Source organism: Pleurodeles waltl, chromosome 4_1 (assembly GCF_031143425.1).
Source record: "Pleurodeles waltl isolate 20211129_DDA chromosome 4_1, aPleWal1.hap1.20221129, whole genome shotgun sequence".
NCBI lineage: Eukaryota > Metazoa > Chordata > Amphibia > Caudata > Salamandridae > Pleurodeles > Pleurodeles waltl.
Genome location: NC_090442.1, coordinates 739,361,266 through 739,385,146, shown reverse-complemented (window position 1 = coordinate 739,385,146; position 23,881 = coordinate 739,361,266). Strand labels below are relative to the sequence as shown.

General features: G+C 47.3%; 1 protein-coding gene across 5 annotated transcripts in view; it reads left to right on the top strand.

The window, feature by feature from the left end:
- The window catches only part of NRF1 (nuclear respiratory factor 1), a 667,443-nt gene that overhangs the window by 420,693 nt on the left and 222,869 nt on the right, over positions 1 to 23,881 (top strand). For all 5 annotated transcript variants that reach the window (XM_069229342.1, XM_069229339.1, XM_069229343.1 and 2 more), the window contains one exon: positions 15,948 to 16,105. In XM_069229342.1, the coding sequence (XP_069085443.1) occupies positions 15,948 to 16,105 (158 nt within the window). The remainder of the gene's footprint in view (positions 1 to 15,947; positions 16,106 to 23,881) is intronic.

Here is a 23,881-nt window from a genome sequence, read left to right as displayed (position 1 = left end):
GGCGGCTGAGATCCTTGGCCTTGAGCTACCTACTGTCGATGTCAGGTCTAATCTCCTGACGGAGGTGCTTCAGCCAGGGGCTTCTACGTCTGAACCCCTTCTCCCATTTAATGAGGCCCTCACTGATGTCCTTTTGGGTACATGGTCCAAACCCAACACAGGGGCTCCTGTGAACAGGACTATCGCTCACCGCCGTCGGCCTGCGCCAAACAACCCAAAGTTCCTGTCCCAACATCCTACGCCTGAGAGTCTTGTCATCCAGGCATCCCCTTCTTCTGGCGCATTCCCTTCCGCACCCCCGGATAGGGAATACAAAAGGCTGGAACAATTTGGTAAGAAGTTGTTTTCTTCCTCCAGCCTTGCGCTGCGGTCCGTGAACACCGCATGCCTTTTGGGCGGTTATTCCCACTCACTGTGGGATACGGTTGCGCAAGTCCTGCCGCAGATACCAGAGGAGGCCTGTGCTATCGTCTCCCAAGCAGTCAAAGATGGGAGAGACGCAGCAAAGTTCACGATCCATTGTGGGCTGGATACGACCGACTCTCTGGGCAGATCGGTTGCAACGACAGTGGCCTTACGGTGCCATGCCTGGTTACGTACTTCTGGCTTCTCGGGGGATGTCCAACAGTCAGTCATGGACATGCCCTTTGATGGCACCCGTCTCTTCGGAGACAAAGCGGACTCGGCCTTGGAGAGGTTCAAGGATTCCCGGGCTACGGCTCGGTCCCTTGGCCTTTCTTCTGCCACACGCCCCCCACAGTCTGCTTTTCGTCCCTTTCGTGGCCACAGAAGGGGCGCCCTGTCGCGTCCCCAACCCAGCCACCGGGCCATGCACACTGGACAGCCTATGCGTGGCCGAGGCGCGGAATCCCACATGGCCGTAGGACAGGGAACCAGAGGTCTGTCCAGTCCACCTCTGCCCCTGCAGCAGCCTCCAAACCTTCCTGGTCCGTCCACTCATTTCCACCCAGTTGGTGGCAGATTCCGCCATCACCTGCCCCACTAGGAACATATAACCACGGATGGGTGGGTTTTGCAAATAATTCGGAAGGGCTACTCCCTCCCTTTCGAATCTGCACCACCACACATGCCACCATCTTTCCATCACCTTTCGGAGGATCAATTGTTGCTTCTCCGCCAGAAAGTCGCGGCTCTCTTGGCCAAGGGAGCTATAGAAAGGGTACCTGTGCCAGAAGTAGGTCGTGGTTGTTATTCCCACTACTTTATGATACCAAAGAAGGACAAAGGCTTGCGCCCTGTCCTAGATCTTTGGGAACTGAACTACTTCCTCAGGAAGGAAAAGTTCAAAATGCTCACCCTGGCTCAGGTTCTGTCTGCCTTGGACCCAGGAGACTGGATGGTAGCGTTGGACTTGCAGGACGCTTATTTCCACATCCCCGTCCTGCCTGCCCACAGACGCTACCTACGATTCGTGGTAGGTCACGAACACTTTCAATTTACTGTGCTCCATTTCGGCCTTACCAGTGCCCCTCGGGTGTTCACGAAAGTGATGGCGGTGGTTGCAGCTCATCGGCGCAAGTTAGGGGTCTCTGTCTTCCCCTACCTAGACGACTGGCTGTTGAAGACACCTTCGCCCCTGACAGTGGTATCCCAGCTCCAGACTACGGCAGCTCTCCTGCACCAGCTGAGGTTCACTATCAACGTGCCGAAGTCACACCTGACTCCCTGTCAGACGCTCCCTTTCATCAGAGCTGTTCTGGACACAGTGCTGTTTTGGGCTTATCCTCCCCAAAAGCGAGTCCAAGACATTCAGGCTTTGATTCTGTTCTTTCAGCCTTGGTTTTGGGTTTCGGTGAGACAGACTCTGAGGCTGCTGGGCCTCTTGGCCTCCTGCATCCTGCTAGTAACACATGCCAGGTGGCATATGCAGGCTCTGCAGTGGGACTTCAAGTTCCAGTGGGCGCAGCATCAGGGGAATCTCTCTGACATGGTCCAGATCTCGAAGGGGATGCGAAAGACCTGCAGTGGTGGCTTTCAAATCCCAATTGGGTCACTGGCAGATCCCTCTCCTTCCCCACTCAGATCTCTCTCTATAGTGACAGATGCGTCACTTCTGGGTTGGGGCGGCCACATGGGAGAGACGGAGATCAGAGGCCTCTGGTCTCCAGCGGAGTCGGGACTCCACATAAATTTGCTGGAGCTCCGAGCGATCAGACTTGCGTTTAAAGCATTCCTTCCCTCCCTCGAAGGGAAAGTAGTGCAGGTGTTCACGGACAACACTACTGCCATGTGGTACTCCAACAAACAATGCGGGTTAGGGTCCTTGTCCCTTTGTCAGGAGGCACTACACCTCTGGACATTGCTGGAACATCAGGGCATTACCATGATGGTTCAACATCTGGCAGGCTCTCTACGCCAGAGCAGACGAACTCTGCCGACGACGCACTGTCAATCACAAATGGCGTCTCCACCCGGAGGTGGTGCAAGGTCTCTTTCTCAAGTGGGGAGAGCCTTGGTTAGATCTGTTCGCCTCCTCAGAGAACGCGCAATGTCAGCTATTTTGCACGTTTGAGTTTCCAAGGCGGCACTCGCTCGGAGACGCTTTTCATCTCGATTGGAACTCTGGCCTCCTTTACGCCTTCCTGCCTATCCCTCTTCTGTCCAGAGTTCTCAAGAAAATCAAGTCCGACTGGGCCCAAGTTATCTTGGTGGCTCAGGATTGGGCTCGAAGAGTGTGGTATCCAAAGCTATTGAGCATGTCCATCGATCCTCCACTCAGACTGCCTCTTCAGCCAGATCTTCTGTCGCAGCAGCAGGCGACGATCCTCCACCCAAACCTGTCCAACCTCCGCCTTCATGCGTGGAGACTGAGCAGCAACAGTTGATGGCATTTGGCCCTTCCACCTGAAGTCTGCAATGTTACCTTTGCAGCCAGGCATCCATCGACTAAAACTATATACGCCTGTTGTTGGAATAAATTTGTGGCATGATGCACCAACAAATCTGTTGACCCCCTTTCTGCCCCTCTTTCAGAGGTTCTTCTATTCATTCTTTCTTTAGCCCAGCAGGGCTCTGCATTGGGCACCCTTAAAAGGGTATCTGTCTGCCATTTCTGCCTTTCTTAGGCTTCCTGATCAGCCCTCACTCTTTAAATCTCCTTTTGTGAGTAGGTTTTTGAATGGGCTCACCCACTTATTTCCTCCCACTCCCTTCATCATGCCTCAGTGGGATCTTAATCTTGTACTTACTTACTTGATGTGTACCCCCTTTGAGCCAATGCATAATTGCCCCTTACGGCTCCTCACATTCAAAACTGTCTTTCTCATCGCCATCACCTCTGCTCGCAGGGTGAGTGAGCTTCAGGCCCTTTCTTCAAAGCCACCATACTTGTCTGTGCACCCTGACAAAGTGTTGTTACGCACTAGGGCTTCCTTCCTTCCTAAGGTGGTTACACCATTTCATGTAGGCCAGTCCATCGGTTTGCCTACCTTCTACGCACCCCCACATCCTTCCCCCTGAGGAGGAGAGACTCCACCGTCTGGACCCAAAAAGAGCATTGGCGTTCTATCTCAATCGTACTATAGACTTCCGGGTGGACAATCAACTCTTTGTTGGCTATGGTGGTGCGAAGAAAGGGAAGGCGGTGCAAAAGCGTACCATCTCTCGATGGGTGCTTCTTTGCATCAAAATGTGCTACGCTTTGGCAAAAAAAAGCAACCTCCTGACTGCTTGCGGGCTCATTCTACCTGGGCCACTGTGGCATCCACGGCGTTAGCACGCGAGTTCCTGTCCTGGATATCTGTCAGGCTGCTACGTGGGCTTCCCTGCACAAGTTTGCTCAGCATTACTGCCTGGATAGTAAGGTCAGTCGGGACGGCTACTTTGGTCGTTAGGTCCTGCAGGACTTTCTAGTATGATCTTAGTTTGCAGCCCGCCCCCGAGGATGGCATTGTTTGGGTATCTATTCTAAGGTAAGGAATCTGCAACTAGAAGTCTCTATCAGATGTTCAAGTTACTTACCTTCGGTAATGAGATATCTAGTAGAGACATATTCTAGTTGCAGATTCCTTACCGCCCACCCATCCTTCCTGCTTGCGAACTGATTTCTAGGGCCAGAGATTTCCCCCCTTTCAGGTCCTTAGCTCTGGCGCACCAAACTCAGTGTTCTTAGCGGCTCTGCGCTCTGGCGTGGAAAGTCGTTAAGACACTGACGTCACTCCGCGAGGGCGGTGTCTATGTATTACTCCTGATGTTATCGCGGTGACCACGACGCCTGTGGAGTCGACCGACGCCACCTACTGACGCGCAAGGGTATTGCTCGAAGAAAAATCTCCGGATCCAGTCTGACGCCTGGGGGGAAAATTCTAAGGTAAGAAATCTGCAGCTAGAATATGTGTCTACCAAATATTTTGTTACCGAAGGTAAGTAACTTGTACGACAGGAGCTCTAAATAAGGAGCTGTGCTGTATATTTTGTAAATATGCTGAAATCGCAGTAAGATGTATTTTTATGAAAGAGAATGCTAAATTTGATTTTTGTATATGAAGTAAATAGCATACAATATCCTGTATTGATGCTGTAAGAGGGCAATCTGTTTAGATTGACAGTAATATACAAATCTTTTCCATTTGTTAGCATAGCACTGTCTAGTAGTGGGTTTTCTTGCTTGTTTAATAACCTCCATACATTCTGATGGTAGTTGTAAATATCCAAACTCTATGATCTCAGGGCCCAAATTGCTAGAGTGAGTGTTTTGGAATTTAAGTGCTTGATTCGTCCTTTGTTTTGTGTCAACAGGTCTGGTCTGTCTGGGAGTTTGGGGTGTGGTACTACTTACAGGTCTAACAATGTTGTGTAGCACGGTTGACGGGCCCACGTTGGTGCTATGAGTATCATGTTGAGTGAGTTTTGGCTCAATTTGTTGACCAGAAACGGAATGAGTGGGAGAGGGGGAAAAGTGTAAGCAAATATCCCTGCCCAATTGATCCATAGAGCATTGCCCTTGGATAGGGGATGTGGGTGTCTGGATGTGAAGTTTTGGCATTTTGCGTTTTCGGTTGTGGCAAACAGATCTATGTTTGGTGTTCCCCATTGTTGAAAGTATTTTAGAAGTACTTGAGGGTGAATCTCCCACTCGTGTGTTTGTTGGTGATTTCTGCTGAGAACATCTTTCAATTGGTTGTGTATCCCTGGAATGTACTGTGCTAACAGGTGAATTTGGTTGTGGATTGCCCATTTCCAAATTTTCTGGGCTAGAAGGGAGAGTTGGGACAAATGTGGTCCCTCCTTGTTTGTTTAGGTAATAGATGGTTCCCCAGCCTTCTTTCCTTTTCTCTTGGAGGGTTGGGCCAATTTTCCAGGCTCCAACACCACTTTTTCACCCTGAGCCTTGCACTGTGCCCTTGTCTTGACACACACCAGTTCAGGAATACCTAGCATGGCTGCATGGGTTTTGAGTTCTACCTCAGCCCATGCTGAGGACTCCAGGTCATTTCCAAGCAAACAGTCTACAGGGATATTTAAGGAGACCACCACTTGTTTCAGGCCATTGACCCCTCCCCACTCTAAAGTTACCATAGCCATGGGATGTACTTTAGTCTGATTGTCAGCGTCGGTGACTGGATAAGTTTGTCCAGTCAGATATTGACCAGGGTAAACCAGTTTCTCTGTCACCATGGCGACACTGGCACCTGTATCCCTCAGGCCTTCTACACTAATCCCATTAATTAAGAGTTGCTGCCTGTATTTCTGCATATTAGGGGGCCAGGCAGCCAGTGTGGCTAAGTCCACCCCACCCTCAGAGACTAATGTAGCTTCAGCGTGAACCCTGATTTGCTCTGGGCACACTGTTGATCCCACCTGGAGACTGGCTATTCCAGTGCTAACTGGAGTAGTGTTTGAAGTGGAACCTTTCTTGGGACAGGCCTTGTCTCCAGTTTGGTGTCCCTGCGGATTACAGCTACGACACCAGGCCTTCTTGGGATCAAAGATTTACCCTTGTACCCAAAATTGGATTGTGAAGAGGCTTTGGACCCTCCCTCCTGAGCAGGTTTTTGGGGCCCTGTAGAAGACTCTTTACTTTTTCCCTTGGATGTCTCAACACTCTTCCCCTGGGGAGTCTTTGTGACCCCTTTCTTTTGGTCACCCCCTGTGGAAGTCTTGGTCACCCTAGTCTTGACCCAATGGTCCGCCTTCTTTCCCAATTCTTGGGGAGAAATTGGTCCTAGGTCTACCAGATGCTGATGCAGTTTATCATTGAAACAATTACTTAACAGGTGTTCTTTTACAAATAAATTGTACAGCCCATCATAATAATTTACACCACTGCCATGAATCCAACCATCCAGTGTTTTGACTGAGAAGTCAACAAAATCAACCTCAACCCAGGTCTGGCTCGAGGATTTTTGAGCCCCCCTGAACCTAATCCTGTACTCCTCAGTTGAGAATCCAAAGCCCTCAATCAGGGTAGCCTTCATGAAGTCATAGGATTCTGCATCTTTTCCAGAGTGTGAGGAGTCTATCACTACACTTTCCAGTGAACATTTCCCAAAGGAGAGCAACCCAGTGAGATTTGTTTACTTTTCTGGTTGCACAAGCCCTTTCAAAAGCTGTGAACCATTTTGGTGATGTTATCACCATCTTCATATTCCGTTACAATCCCTCTAGGGATTTTTAGCATGTCTGGAGAATCTCTGACCCTATTTATGTTGCTGCCACCATTGATGGGACCTAAGCCCATCTCTTGTCTTTCCTGTTCTATGGTTAGGATCTGTCTTTCCAAAGCCAATCTTTTGGCCAACCTGGCTAGCAGGAGGTCATCTTCATTGAGGCTTTCCTCAATGCTTCCAGAGTTGCTGGACTATCCTGTGAGAGAAGCAGCACCTCTGACTATCACATTTGGAGTCAGGGTTGGAGGAACCCTGATCTCCCTATCTAGGGTTGGAGGTGGGAGTTCCTCCAACTCACTAGCGTCCCCCTCTGTGAAGGCATCATCAGAGGGGTTGTTTTTAACAAACTCTGCCAAGAGCTCCTGGAGCTGTACTTTGGTAGGGTTTGAACCAGTTTTTATCTTTTTGATTTTACAGAGAGACCTTAACTCTGACATCCTAAGATGCAGGTAAGGGGTGAGGTTGAGTTCCATCACATTCTCTTCTGTAGTAGACATTTTGTTTCTAAAAGTTGGAATACTTTTTAAGAATCTAAAACTATCTGTAGAACTTAATTTAAACTTTTACAAAAATGTTAAACTCTAAAAGAAATGCTAACAGGGACTACTAACACAAGGCCCTAGCAGGACTTTTAAAAATTTAGAAAAATAGCTCAAATTCAAAAATCAGTTTTTTAATGACAATTTTTGGAATTTAGTCGTGTGATCAGTTATTGGCTGAGTAGTCCAGCAAATGCAAAGTCTTGTATCCCACCGCTGCCACCAATGTAGTAAGTTGGCTCTGAATGTACTATTTCAAAGTAAGAAATAGCATGTACAGAGTCCAGGGGTTCCCCTTAGAGGTATGATACTGGCAAAAAGAGATAATTCTAATGCTCTATTTTGTGGTAGTGTGGTTGAGCAGTGGGCTTATCAGAGGGTAGTGTTAAGCATTTGTTGTACACACACAGGCAATAAATGAGGAACACACACTCAAAGACAATTCCGGGCCAATAGGTTTTTACATAGTTTATTTTAAGAACCACAGGTTCAAGATTTACAATCAATACTTCAAATGAAAGGTACTTCACTTAGGTATCATAGGAACTTTGAATCAGCAAAATAGCATGTACAGTTTTGGCAAAAATGGCAATAAGCTTTTTTTAAACTAGACAGTGCGAATTTCAACAGTTCCTGGGAGAGGTAAGTATTTGTTAGTTTTGCCAGTAAGTAAACCACCTACAGGGTTCAAAGTTGGGTCCAAGGTAGCCCACCTTTTGGGGTTCAGGGCAACCCCAAAGTTACCACACCAGCAGCTCAGGGCCGGCCAGGTGCAGAGGTCAAAGTGGTGCCCAAAACACATAGGCTTCAATGGAGAAGGGGGTGCCCCGGTTCCAGTCTGCCAGCAGGTAAGTACCCGCGTCTTCGGAGGGCAGACCAGGGGGGTTTTGTAGGGCACCGGGGGGGGGGACACAAGTCAGCACAAAAAGTACACCCTCAGCGGCACAGGGGCGGCCGGGTGCAGAGTGCAAACAGGCATCAGGTTTGCACTTGGTTTCAATGGGAGACCCAGGGGTCTCTTTAGCGAAGCAGGCAAGGGGGGGGCTCCTCGGGGTAGCCACCATCTGGGAAAGGGAGAGGGCCACCTGGGGGTCGTTCCTGCACTGGAGGTCGGATCTTTCAGGTCCTGGGGGCTGCGGGTGCAGTGTCTTTACCAGGCGTCGGGTTCTTGGAAGCAGGCAGTCGCGGTCAGGGGGAGCCTCTGGATTCCCTCCGCAGGCGTCGCTGTGGGGGCTCAGGGGGTCAACTCTGGCTACTCACGGGCTTGCAGTCGTCGGGGAGTCCTCCCTGTAGTGTTGTTTCTCCGCAGGTCGAGCCGGGGGCGTCTGGTGCAGAGTAGCAAGTCTTCCGTCGGGAAACGCAGTTGTCTTGAAGTTGCTTCTTTGGAAGCAAAGTTGCAGTCTTGGGTGAACAGAGCCGCTGTCCTCAGGAGTTTCTTGGTCCTTCTAGAGCAGGGCAGTCCTCTGAGGATTCAGAGGTCGCTGGTCTTGGAGAAAGCGTCGCTGGAGCAGTGTCTTTTAGAAGTGGGGAGACAGGCCGGTAGAGCTGTGGCCAAAGCAGTTGGTGTCTCCGTCTTCTCTGCAGGGTTTTTCAGCTTAGCAGTCCTCTTCTTCTTAGGTTGCAGGAATCTGATTTCCTAGGTTCTGGGGTGCCCCTAAATACTGAATTTAGGGGTGTGTTTAGCCCTGAGGGTGGCTGCACCCTCTTTATGCCTCCTCCCTGAGGGGAGGGGGGGCACATCCCTAATCCTATTGGGGGACTCCTCCATCTGCAAGATGGAGGATTTCTAAAAGTCAGTCACCTCAGCTCAGGACACCTTAGGGGTTGTCCTGACTGGCCAGTGACTCCTCCTTGTTTTTCTCATTATCTCCTCCGGCCTTGCCGCCAAAAGTGGGACCGTGGCCGGAGGGGGCGGGCACCTACACTAGCTGGAATGCCCTGTGGCGCTGTAACCAAGGGGGTGAGCCTTTGAGGCTCACCAGTTCCTGCAGGGGGAGGTGAGAAACACCTCCACCCAGTACAGGCTTTGTTCCTGGCCACAGAGTGACAAAGGCACTCTCCCCATGTGGCCAGCAACATTTCTGGTGTGTGGCAGGCTGGCAAAACTAGTCAGCCCACACTGGAAGTCGGGTAGGTTTTCAGGGGGCTTCTCTAAGATGCCCTCCGGGGTGTATTTCACAATAAAATGTACACTGGCATCAGTGTGCATTTATTGTGCTGATAAGTTTGATACCAAACTTCCCAGTTTTCAGTGTAGCCATTATGGTGCTGTGGAGTTCGTGTTTGACAGGCTCCCAGACCATATACTCTTATGGCTACCCTGCACTTACAATGTCTAAGGTTTTGCTTAGGCACTATAGGGGCATAGTGCTCATGCACTTATGCCCTCACCTATGGTATAGTGCACCCTGCCTTAGGGCTGTAAGGCCTGCTAGAGGGGTGACTTATCAATGCAATGGGCAGTGGGAGAGTGGCATGGCACCCTGAGGGGAGACTTAGTTATTTTCTCCCCACCAGCACACACAAGCTGGCAAGCAGTGAGTCTGTGCTGAGTGAGGTGTCCCTAGGGTGGCATAAGACATGCTGCAGCCCTTAGAGACCTTCCCTGGCATCAGGGCCTTTGGTACCAGGGGTACCAGTTACAAGGGACTTACCTGGATGCCAGGGTGTGCCAATTGTGGAGACAAAGGTACAGGTTAGGAAAGAACACTGGTGCTGGGGCTCTGAACCCCCAACAGTGGGCTACCCTGGACCCAAACTTGAACCCCGTAGGTGGTTTACTTACCTACAAAAACTAACAAATACTTACCTCCCCCAGGAACTGTTGAAAATTGCACTGTGTCTAGTTTTAAAATAGCTATATGTGATTTATTTGAAAAGTATATATGCTATTGTGATTATTCAAAGTTCCTAAAGTACTTACCTGCAATACCTTTCATTTGAAGTATTACATGTAAAATTTGAACCTATGGTTCTTAAAATAAACTAAGAAAATATATTTTTCTATATAAAAACCTATTGGCCTGGAATTGTCTGAGTGTGTGTTCCTCATTTTTTGCCTGTGTGTGTACAACAAATGCTTAACACTACTCCTTTGATAAGCCTACTGCTCGACCACACTACCACAAAATAGAGCATTAGTTTTTTCTCTTTTTGCCACTATCTTACCTCTAAGGGGAACCATTGGACTCTGTGCATACTATTCCTTACTTTGAAATAGTGCATACAGAGCCAACTTCCTACAGATGGGTATATGAAAATACGCATCCTTGAGGTCTAATGTTGCCATGAAATCGTGTTTTTGGAGTAGTGGGATAACATCTTGAAGAGTTACCATGTGAAAATGTTCTGACAGGATGTAAGGATTGAGGGTCCTGAGATATAATATTGGTCTGATGGTGCCATCTTTTTGGGGAATCAGGAAATATAGTGAATAAACTCCTGTCCCTATTTGAGCTTGTGGCACGGGTTCTATTGCTTGTTTGAGTAATAGAGATTTGACTTCTTCCTGTAACAGATTGATGTGTTCTGTTGATAGTTTCGTGTGACTTTGGTGGAATGATTGGGGGAGTTTGTATCAATTCTAGGCAATAGCCATTGGGGAAAATTGATAGCACCCAATTATCTGTGGTAATGTTTTGCCAATTTGTGTGGAACTGTTGTAGTCTTTCCCCCCCACAGGAGAGGTGTGGAGTTGAAGGGGATGAGACAAGTCACTGCTTAGGGTGCTGTGGAGTTTGCTTAGATGTTTAAAATGTCCCTCTATTTCTCAGATACTGCCCCCTATATGTGCCCCTAAAACAACCTCATTGGCATTGTGGTTGGTAGGTTGGTTTTGCCTGCAATGTGGATGCCTCTACTGTTTGTGTTCTAAATCCACCTCTAAACTGAGGTTTCCGAAAGGATCCCCTGTATGGTGTGGAGTACAGTGCACCCATTGCTTTTGCAGTGTCTGAATCTTTGCGCAATTTCTCAATGGCTCTGTCAACTTCTGGGCCAAAATGTTATTTCTTATTGAATGGCATATTTAACACCGCTTGCTGTATTTTGGGTTTAAAACCTGAAGATCTGAGCCATGCATGCCTTCTTATTGTTACTGCACTGTTGAGACTTCTAGCAGCGGTGTCTGCTGCATCTAGGGCAGATCAAATTTGATTATTGGTAATGGCTTGCCCTTCCTCTGCTACTTGCTGTGCCCTCTTCTGATGTTCTTTGGGGAGATGCTGAATTATGTTTTGCATCTCATCCCAATGAGCCCTGTCGTATCTAGCTAACCGTGCTTGTGAGTTAACTATCCTCCACTGATTTGCTGCTTGGAACGCAACTCTTCTCTGCTGCATCAAACTTTCTGCTTTATCGGTGGGGGTGCATCTCCTGATGACTGAGAGTTTACCCTTTTTCTGGCAGCGCTGACTACTACCGAATCTGGAGGAATTTGTTGTGTTATGGGATCAGGATCAGAGGGAGGTGGTTTGTACTTTTTTTTTATCCTGGGCGTAATTATACGTGCCTTAACTGGCTCATTAAATATTTGATCGGCATGTTTTAACATGCCTGGGAGCATGGGGAGGCACTGATATTTTGAATGTGTGGAGGAGAGGGTATTAAACAAAAATCCTCTTCTAACGGTTCAGTGTGCATGGTGACCCCATGGTATGCTGCAGCCCTAGCTAAAACCTGATTGTACACAGTGCTATCCTCCGGTGGTGAAGGCTTAGAGGGATAGCTGTCTGGGTCATTGCTAGGAATGGGATCTGGATCATAAAGATCCCATGGATCTACATTGTCCTGGTGTGAGTCAAGAGTGTGATGGTGACTGCACTGGTGTAGGACCGGTAGGAGGAGAGGTATGCAGGTGTGGAGAATGAGGAGGTGAAAATTGAGGAGGTGGTGGTTTCTCCTTCGGCTTTGGCACTTTAGCTGGAGGCTGCATAGTGTCCAATTCCTCCTGAAAGGCTAGCTTTCTCTTAGGTTTTAGAGAAGGTGCTGTTAGGATTCTGCCTGTTTCTTTGTGGATATGAATCCTGGCTTGCCTTTCGTCCATTACTTCAAGTATTGGCTGTACTTGAGACTCCTCTTAAGAGGTTTTGTGGCTTTCTTTTAGTCTCTTTGAAAGTCCATGCTCCTCTGTGTTACCTACCCTTTTCAGCTCTGAAGCCGGCTTTTTCTGTATTGAAAAAGATGGTGCAGTGGATGTTCACGGCTCCGAAAGGGATTTCCGAATTCTCGACTCTGAAAAATGGTGTTTGCTGGAGTCGGACACAGAGCTTTTTATTGCCTCCAATGGTTTTGGAAGAGTGGCCTTTTTTGGCGCCGAACTGGTAGTTTGGTCACCGGTAGTCTCTTTTTCAGGCCGAACCAAGGCCTTCCGGCAGTGGCGTACCCATGGCCTTAAAGAACATATGAAATTGATGGGCGTGGTGAAAGCCTGAAGAAGTAGATTGCAGCATGTCGAGAGACAGCACATGCGTGCTGCCTAGGCCTGACTTAAAAATACTGTTTTATGTATTTTTAGACATCGCAACGAAAAGATCCAATGGAGTGTTGCAGAAATATAGATTTTACCAGGTACAGTAAATATGCGTTTGTTCTCTCTCAGACTTATTCAGAAGATTTTGGATTAATCTCCACTATTTTTCTTCAGCTTGGTGTTCAAACTGACAACTATGTCAGACACACCAAAGAAGGGGCTTTTCAGATCCTGTAAAAGATGTATGAAAAAGAGATTACATGTAGACGACCCCCATGAGGTTTGTATATACTGTCTCTATCCTGACCACAAAACTAGAGACTGCAGGGTGTAGAAAGTTTTCTACTAAGACGTTAAAAGACAGAGAGGGTTGTCTCCTACTCCGGTTACAAAAGTTGAAGACCAGGGACAATCCGGTTTCTGATGATGACAGTGCCTCATCTTCTATGTCTGCCACCAAAACGCTTGAAAAAAGACATAGTGAGCCGTCGACATCCCAAGAACCTCGAAAAATGAGGGCTCTATTACAAAAAAAAAAAAAAAAACGTGGCTCTTCCATGAAACACCAGGGGCAAGCTGGTAAACCTGGAGGATGAGGTACCCTCTTAAAATCTAAGACCACGGTTTCTGAGCTCCCAACGGCGCCTCCGCGCATCAAACATACATTAAAAAAAAAAATCAGGATCTGCACCATCGTCAACGGTACCCTCGTCGACGGCTCTGGTATCGTCTGTAACTTCAACGGTACTCACTATTTCCATGTTGACCGCAGCCTCAACTGAGTCCTCGTTGACGATGCTATCACCTTCATCAGCCGGGCGTCCCATATCTTCACCGTGACTTTATACTTCGATGCTGCTCTTGTCAACAATCCTCCTGTCGACTATTCTCTCTACGGAACTCCCGCCAATGACCCCACTGTAGACGGTGCCGCCAGCAACAATGCCTTTGTCAACAGGGTTACCACCGACAACACCTCCGTCGACGATTATTCTGAAAGCTTCCAATACTGGAGAACCATAGTTAAAGGTAAGTAACTATTTCTTACTTTAGATGAATAACTCTGGCAGGGAGCCAGTCAGGGGGACCAGCAAGGTTCACAGGAACAGTTATCTCAAAGGTGAAAGCAGACTTTAGGAAGTGCTGAAAACTTTTTCCCCTCTCCAGTAGGTTCCTATGGAATTGGTCCTTATGCGTGGGGGCACAGTATGCTGAAAATGCTCAAAGATGCTGCAGATGCGATGCATTTGACAGGGTCTTCCTGCAGGTACTTCTCAGTCCACAGAGGAGGAGAGGCTGTCCTGGCCATGGGCTCAACATCTCTTATAGTCCCCTTGGTCGTGGCAGAAGTCCAGTTACTACTAGACTGCCAGAAGCCTGGTATCCTATTCAGAGCCAAATCCCTTCTTGGACGATAACTTGCCCTCTGGGTGACCAAGCTGCACTCCGATGACTCTCCTGGGTCCAACAGACTTGGGTGAAACATTGCGTGTCGGGTCCTGTTCTCTGGTGCTGCACGACAACGAGAAACGATGACTTGGAGAAATGGGCTGCCAACACGCCCTGGTACTTTTGTTTAGCTGTTCTGACTCTGTACTGCGAACAGGAGGTCAGCCAATTGACCCTTTGTGGTCTCTTGCATTGGCTAGGCTCTGGAGGCAACTTCACCATAAGGACACAGCAGGTGCAATCCTTCTCCTAGCCACCAGGTTCAGCAGGCACAGTCCATGCCAGTGCAGCCTTTCTTTGCCATTTCTGTGGTGCAGCAGGAAAGTCCTCCTTTGGTTTTCCTTTCAATCCATCGAGATCTCCATTCTGGTTGCCAGACGTGCCCCATTTATGCTCAGAAAATGCCCTACGGGTAAGATGCGGATGGTAGCTAATGATCTACCAGGTTCCACTCCTCCTGATGACCACTGCCTGCGAAGTATAGCATCCTGGGTTACCCATGGTTGGCTACTGGCACATTCCCTGTATGGGTATCCAGAACTCACTATCCCAGCCCAGAGGTGTGGCTACCAAGAGGGCCTCTGAAAAACTGGTTTGGCAACTGGTTTCCCCTTCCCATAGTGCAGGCCACACTACCTAAATGATGGAGCAGCCCCTCTCCCAAGTGTTACCCATATGCCTTCAAAGGCAGCTTTTCCTTTGAAGCCCGCATTTTGGGCCAACACCGCTCCCTGTAAGAGGGAAGAGTCACCTCCCTTCTGTTGTCTCCTTTCCTGTGAGTCATTAGCACGTCTCCCCAGGAGGGCAGAGAGATCATCTCAGTGACAGGTTCCTTGTGCAACCATTAAGGGCATAGGAGATTTAAAGGCCAAAAAGTAGCAATTTTGTAACAGTTGCACCCTGCCACCTGTTAGATTAATTTTTACTAGGGAATCAAGTTAAGATTAATGTAATGAGTTCTTTGATACCTTGGAGTATCAGCGTTGGTCGATCTGTTGAGTAGTTAGTACAACTGAGGGGTCAGAATGTAACCCTATACTTGCCAATGGCGTGACCAAGTCTCTTCCAGTAAAAAAAAAAAAAGGCATGCTTGTTTTGTGTATCACACCCTAGATGACACAACCAGTGCTGCAGTTCTTGGGGTGACCTAACTTACATGTCCTCTGTACCATATACTAGGGACTTATAGGTAGGTTAGCCTGTGCCTTTTTGGTATAGCCAAAGCGACATATGCATTTTAGGGCGAGGGCACTGAGGTCTGGTTGGTAGGCCTCAGTGCACTTGGAGTCAAAAAACTAGCCGGATCAGTCAAATAAGACCTTGGGGGGGAGGGGGAGGATTACCATACAACAAGAAACATTTACTTACAATAATGTTTAATCAATGCTTAAGAACATTCTTATGAAACTTGTCACAATTCCATATAGTTATGCTAACAAGCATATGATTACTTCCCATCATGCTTCTGCAATTAATTTCTAATCAGTATGTTGCCATGTAGAAGGCAGGTAGGTGTTGGAGCCTTCCTTGATGTTCAGGTCTGAACAGCTATCACTTAACTACAGGAACCAAATTACCAGGTGTTAAGTTTGATAAATGCCTTTTCTCTCTGCTTTACCAGGTAGCCAGCGCGTCTGTGTTGCCTTTTCTCTGATTTTCGTGTACATTTCTATTGGATAATAGTTGCAGAGCTGCCAACTTACTGTAGACCTACACACCTACATCATACTATTTATTTTCTGCCATTACATCTAGAAAGTGGATTACAACGGTACACATTTAATTGGAACATGTACACTTTTGTCGTCTTTTGTATGGAAATATTGTCATTTTGTACATCATAATTTTCTTTCCATGTAGGTAGAGCAGAGCTGGGCAACGTTACAAGGGGGCGAGATGACCATCCAAACCACACAGGCATCTGAGGCCACCCAGGCTGTTGCGTCTTTGGCAGAGGCAGCAGTAGCTGCATCCCAGGAGATGCAGCAAGGAACGACTGTTACTATGGCTTTAAACAGGTATGTGCAAGAGAGAACAGTACATCACCTACACGTGTGGGGCAAACAAAGGACATATAGCAATAATTGTTGATAGCAACTTGATGGAGAAATCACAGACATTGGTTTGGGCTCTGCTTATCCTTGATAAAACAGATAGCTGTTTTGACGACCAGATTTTGTCCTGATGAGATACTACAACATAAGTTAAATGCTAACCATAGCCTTTGTGACACAGTTAATCTTGTATGGAGACTTGCACCTATGCATCATACTGCAGATGCAGTTTTATGTAAGTCATGCTTTTGAATCACGTGTCTGTCGCATTAATCTCATGAGAACAGTGGCAAGGCAGCTTCTCACCTTTACAGTAGGTAGAATTTGTGCATTCACACACATCGAAAACTAGGGAGACATATGATTATTAACTGCTGTTTCCTTGTTTTATCATTTGGAAATTAGTTTAGATGCTTCGTTTAGGAAGCACTTGCTTCTTGTTCAAATTAAGAACATACCAGAGGCCATTAGTAAATGTGAAGCATTGTCTAGTCAAGGTGTGAGTCCGGAGTGTTGTGAAAGCAAAAGAATTTGAAACAAACCTATGATACCTTTATGACTAACATTACAGGGCAACTCTTGCTTAGCCACGCTGACACACAGTGGCTGCCGTATTCTCCCCTTGAACACCACCCTCTTTTACTTGAATACAAGAAAGGGAAGGCCTAGCACTCTGACTCTGTCACCTCATCGTCTTTATATTTAACCTGAAGAAGTGACCCTTTGTAATAGCCATGTAAGGCTGTGTGCAAATATCTCTGCATTGTTAAAGTGGTATTGTTGGAAATGTTCTGGTTCTAAAAAGTAATAGTTGACATTCGATGGTGTGCAGATTTTCGGGTGTTATGGCCAGTCAGCAATTGACGAGGAAACGTTACCATTCAACTCATTGTTGAATACAGAACATGCTTATTCTACCGTGTGCAGAATACTATGCAGTTGCTAGTCCAAAAGACACCACTGATTCATTGAAGTGCAGTGCGAAGTAATGCTTCCCAGGCTCAAACCACGGGGAGCAGCACAGAAAGCAGTAGTGTTTATATTTATATTAAGTATTTTATGCATTTTATTACTACTGAAGCTACATTAAGTCAACAGCAAGAGGATCGATACAGACAGACAAGTATGCACATTGATAGTTGAAAGTTATTGGGATGCACACTGATCTAACTTAAAGTAATAGTACGGAATGAGGGAGACACATTAAATGATTATGTGCATAGCTAGGTGACAAGGAATGTTGTGAGTGTAGTATTCCTAAATTACCAAGTTACAGAACATGCATGTATTTATGTCTGAGCACGTGATCAGTTGCCAGTGGTAAGCTCAGTGATCCATTTACTACATCAGAGTAGTTTTATTCTGTTTTTTTTGTATTCTCTTTATTGGTGTTACATAGCACATCGCAAATTAAACAATGGTGTTGTATAGGGAATCATATAGTCAACACAGCTCATGCTGAGCAAGTCTTTCATTGATTTGCACATCACAAGCCAGTATACCTTTTCTACTAGCCTCCGTCCATCTTGTAATGTCCTTACTAGTGAGTCATTGCATCTAATTTACCTAGTCACTTAGTCATACCCACATTTGGGTTATTCCCACGCCCCATTATATAATTACACCCCCCCTTCAGTGTTTTGTACACGTTCAAGATCATGGTGGCATGAGATCTATGGTGTTTTGTACAGTTTATATGTATTCATTCCTGACATATGGCATGTCCACCCATAGCATCTTATGCCCCCACTCACACCCCTTTGTTGGATTGTAATTTTGGAGCATCCAGCTGCTTTACAAATAAGGTCAACTATCCTTTAAGGTCTTCGCTTTTATACACTTTGCCAGAACCTAAGTAAGCATTAAAAATTTTCAATGGCAGCCGCATTTTTTTCCTTTGCATTATTCCCATCAAACACACCTTTTTAAATAACTTTCAAATCCTACTCCAAGAACCCTGCAACATAGTTTACCACAAAATTTCAGAATGGAATTATAAATGTCTACTCCCCCAGCATATGCCTGAAGTGAGTGAGCTCTGTAGCACGTCTTATTTTTTGGCTGGTATCCAAGAACCCATCTTGTGTGTTCAGATAGGCCTTCATGAGGCATTAATATTGAATTCGTGTAGATTGTTTTTCAAACCAGTCTTGCAGGCTCACTGGTCTTTATTCATTTAATATCATACATCTCCTCCCTGATGTGTGCCTTCTTTTTTGCTTTTGGTTTGTGTATTACCTGTCCAGGGGCTACCAGCTATGCTCTGTTTAGTGTCGGGATCAATCTGCAACCACCCCACCCTGAAGAGGCTTGTTGGTTTTAGTTATTACAGTTTCTTCAGACAGTCTTGGAAATCCTGGCCATTGTTTACGTGTCAGTGTGCCTCTTCAGTCACCATCCAGTGTAAAACTTAGTGAACACATTGTTGTCAATACAGATGTCCATCTTACTATGACAGTTATCCCCATCTGGGCACAAAAGCTTAACTTAATTTAACTTACTTTCTCTCGTAGGGGATTTCCATGTATAGTCATAAGCACTGATTAGTTCTGCGCGCCTGCGGGGACCCCGGAGCACTGATGTGAAGTATATTCTTAAGTGCAGATACCAGCCCTTTGAAAAGGGTCTGTCAAAAAACACTTAAGAATAACACTGTGCAGCCTATGTGAACAGCTACACAGGCCAAATTGTTGAAAAGAAAACAGCTGTAGTGTAAATTCACGTTCAAACACACATTTATTCTAGAAATGTAATAAAAAATACATTCTCATACTTTAATTACACCTCTCATGAGAATAAAACAATGCAGGACAGTGTAGCCCATAGGCTGCCATTATACAGAATGTAAATAGAGCTGTGCCTTTAAGAAAGTAAAGTCTTCCTGTATCCCATCATGCACAGTAAAAGGCAGTTGCCTTAGTTCTTTTTTCCGGCTCCTTCTGACAGGACCCTGAGGCATTGAGCTCTACCTCACAAAGCGTTCTTGACAGAAAATTCAATTAAAACCTTTGAATTTCAATTTCACTCAACGTTTTTAATATTGAGTGAACATTTGCTAACCTTTTCTGTCAAATTCTGACAGAAATGTAAGATTTTTCTATTTTAGAATGCCTTCACTTTTTGATAAATGTCCTTCTTGTGGCAGAAAAAAGGCTAAAACAGACCCACACCAGGTCTGTATAAATTTGCCTTCCATCCAGCCACAAACCTGACTCCTGTGACATCTATAGAACTTTCTCCAGAAGAACTCTTCGTGATAGGGAGAAAATTCGACTTCAGGCAAGAGAGGACAGGAGAAGAAGTGGTCAATCTACCACAGAGCGAGGAGAAGGTCAGTCTTCTACCAGGGCTCACCCTGTTTCCTCTGCAACTTCGGCCAGACCTGCTCATAAACGACATAGGTCTCCGACGACGTCGAGGCCAGGAACGGCGCCGACATGATCGCCGTCGAGAAAGAGGCATCGCTCGACGTCGACAGCCGTTTCGCTGTCGAGACGGCGTGGACGCTCGCCGTCGAGAAGATCTTGGTCCGTGTCACCGTCGACGAGGGCGATCGGCGTCGAGGGAGAGTGCTCGCCGTCGAAGACGGTCGCCGTCATCACATCGACGTCGAGGAAGGTCGTTGTCGAGAGGATCTCAGCGACGAGGGGAATCAACGCAAAGAGGCACCCGCCGTCACCGTACTTCGACGTTGAGGAGTGTGTCGACGTCGAGGCGACAGTCAAAGAGGCCTAGAAGGGTTTATACCAATTCAGAATCCTCGGCCTCGCTCATTCTACTTCCAGCTTCGCCTCAGCTGTCTCCTCACGCCATTGCCACAGACACCTGTAATACCTAGGGCTCCTCTTCCTGCTCCCCCTTCAGAGTCTGTTCCGGTAACTCCAGCGGAATCCATAAGACATTCCAGGCATTCCTCTAGACGTTCGTCTTCCTCTCGGCACCATCGACATGAGTCACTTCAGAGATCTTCACATTCACGTCATAGACATTCTTCTTCGTCTACACGGGATTACTCTCCAACCCTGTCAGACTCACCGTCCCCGAGAGTGTCCCCCATAGATGACGTGAATACCTTTCAAGAGGTCCTAGTGCGCGGGGCAACCAAACTAAATATCCCGCTGGCGGTACCAGCCCCATCGACCTCGGTGATTTTCGAGACTTTACACCAGAGTACATCCTCAAGACCTTTACTTCCACTGGTCCCGGGTCTTCTTGAACCGGCAATGGATATTTTTCTGACACCGGCCACAACGAAATCTGCTCCTTACAGTCTTATTAAAAAGTATCGCCCACCGGAGCAAGACACTCTATTCCTAAGGTCGGACCCAGTGCCGGACTCGGTGGTTATAGTAGCGGCAAAGAAATTTCACTCTACATCTCAGTCTTCCTCCTCGCCTCCGGACAAGGAGAGCAGAAAGATCGGTGCCGCAGGCCGAAAAGTATGCTCTACCGCAGCCATCACAATGAAAGCAGCCAGTGCTACTGCTTTATTAGGAAGATATGATTGTGCTCTTTGGGACTCTATGCTACAGTTTGCGGAGCACCTACCCAAAGACAAAAGGGAAGATTTCTTGGAGGTCTTGGGTGAAGGTGCCATGGTTTCCAACCAGGTGATAAGTGCTGCTGCTGATTCTTCGGTGCTGTCGGCACATAACTACGCTCATGGAGTAGCTTTAAGACGACACGCTTGGTTGCGATTGACATCTCTCAAACCAGAGGCACAGCAGAGAATTCAGAATTTACCATTCTCAGGCTCCACCTTGTTTGGCTCTCATGCCGATGACGAGATGTCGAGAATGAAGTCTGAGCTAGACACTTTAAAAGCGGTAGGCATCGAACGCCCAAAGGAACAACGAAAAGTATTCTGTCCCTACCAGCGAAGGCTATTCACCCACAGGTATCAGACACCACAATGGATGTCTTCACGACCCCAGCAGCAACAACAGCATCAAAGGACCTTCTCGACACAGCGAAAGTCGACAAGGGGTCGTTCCACGCCGCAAACTCCGTCAACTCGCCAGGCTCCCGCGTCTAAGCCCTGAATCATCGCTTCCCCCTCCTCCGTTATCCACTCCGGTAGGGGGAAGTATCTTAAATCATCTGGACGAGTGGCTACGCATCACATCAGACGCCTGGGTATTGAATATTGTGCGAAATGGTTACGCTCTCAGATTCATCAGTCCTCCTCCATCTGTTCCACCCAATCCAGCCAGCCACCACCTCGAAGCTCTTCAGTTAGAAGTAGCAATCCTATTACAAAAAAGAGCAATAGAGCCCGTCCCGATCAACCAACGCGGGAAAGGGATTTATTCGAGGTATTTTCTAGTGCCAAAGAAGGACAAACAAGAGTTTCGTCCCATTCTAGACCTAAGAACAGCAAACAAGTGGATTTGCAGAGAGAAATTCAGGAGGCTATCCTTGCACCAAATTTACCCGCAACTTCGTCAGGGCGACTGGCTCTGCGCGATAGACCTTCGCGATGCTTATTTTCACATTCCGGTGAGCGAGAAACATCGACAATTCCTAAGGTTCACCGTCGGCAAAAGTAATTACCAATTTGCGGTTCTACCCTTCGGCCTCAAATCAGCACTGAGAACCTTTTCCAAATGCATGGCGGTGGTAGCCGCCTATTTGAGGAAGCATCGAATATTTGTCTACCCCGATCTAGACGATTGGCTCATAAAGGCCTCCACCTATCTAGAGGCTCAACAACATTTCAACTGGGCTCAGCAGCTGCTCCAGAACCTCGGTCTTCAAGTCAATCTTCTCAAGTCCACAGCAACGCCTGTTCAGAGGCTGCACTACTTAGGGGCCATTATAGATACCAATCAAGGAAAGGTGTTTCCTTCGGAGGAACGACGATTATCGATTCTCCAAAAGTGCAAACAACTAGAGAGAACACCACAGACCACTGCAAGAGTAATATCCTCTCTACTGGGCTCGATGGCGTCTTGTATCCACCTCGTTCCCAATGCTCGCCTCCATATGAGACCCTTACAGGAGTGCCTGGAGGATCAGTGGTGCCAACTGATGGGCGATTGGGAGAGCAGAGTCCTTCTTTCCCCCCACGCCCTACAATCCCTCAAGTGGTGGTGTTCACCCAACAATCTCTTGGTGGGAATGCCTTTCCAACAACAGCCTCCAGCTCAAACCATTGTAACAGACGCATCGCTGCTCGGATGGGGAGCGCACATGGATCATCTTCGAGTCCAAGGCAAGTGGTCACAGAGAGAGAGTCTGTATCATATCAACATGCTGGAGCTTCGCGCAGTCCATCTTGCGCTCAAAGCCTTCTTACCTTCTCTGAAAACGGAAACTCTCTTCCTCCAGACGGACAACGTGGCCACCATGTATTACGTATACAAGCAAGGAGGCACCAGGTCCAGGATATTATCCAGAGAGGCTCAGACAATCTGGCATTGGCTTCTAGCCAGGAACCTGTCGTTAGTGGCAACTCACCTGCCGGGCAGGCAGAATGTTCAGGCGGATGCTCTCAGCCGCGTAATGGACGAGAACCACGAATGGGTATTACATGACAACGTCATTCGTTCCATTTTCACACTGTGGGGTACACCCTCTATAGACCTATTCGCAACCCCAGAAAACTAAAAATGCCAAAACTTCGCCTCCAGATATTACCGTCCAGGGACGCTGGGGAATGCCCTGTGGATAAGCTGGTCAGGAGCATTTCTTTACGCATTTCCACCGCTTCCCCTGATACCGGCAGTCCTCCAGAAGCTATCCAATGCTCAATCCAAGATGATTCTAATTGCTCCAGAATGGCCACGCCAATGGTGGTTTCCAGACCTTCTTCACTGGTCACTCAAGCCACACATCAGACTGCCTCATCGTCCGGACCTTCTCACAAAGTTCCGAGGGCAGATATCTCCTCCCAACCTCTCATCGTTGAGTTTGGCAGCATGGCTCCAGAGTTAGTGCAATATGGACACTTGAACCTACCTCAGGACTGTATGGAAATCCTAAGGGAAGCAAAGCGCCCTTCCACACGATCGGCTTATGCACGCAAGTGGAACAGATTCTGTGTGTGGTGTTTGGACAACAACGTTGATCCTGCGGAGAGGAAACTATCCTGCCATACTTGCTAGGTTTGGCAAAATCGGGTTTACAATTGACATCAATAAAAGTGCACTTGGCGGCTCTAACGGCATATAGAAAGAGCCCCTCTCAACCCTCCTTTTTTAGGATTCCAATTGTCAAGGACTTCCTGGAGGGCTTAAAAAGGTCTTCCCTCCCATTAGGAGACCATCTCCTCCATGGGAACTGAATGTTGTCCTCTCGCGTCTGATGCTACCTCCGTTCGAGCCAATACATAAAGCATCACTTCAACATCTCACGTGGAAAACTGCTTTTCTGGTTGCAATCACATCAGCGCATAGGGTCAGTGAAATCCAGGCCCTTTGCGCTCAAGAACCCTACACGGTCTTTCATTCTGTGAAAGTAGTGATGAGGACGCATCCAAAATTTTTAGCAAAAGTAGTTTCCGACTTTCATGTGAACCAAACCATTTCATTACCAACTTTCTTTCAAAATCCGACTACCCCGGCCGAGAGAACCCTACATTCTCTGGATGGAAAGAGGGTTTTGAAATTTTACTTGGACAGGACAAAATGCTTGCGTAAATCACAGCAGCTCTTTGTTAACTATGGCCCAGTTAGAACAGGGTTGGGCACGTCTAAGCAATCATTATCCAGATGGATTGTTTCATGTATACTGTTGTGT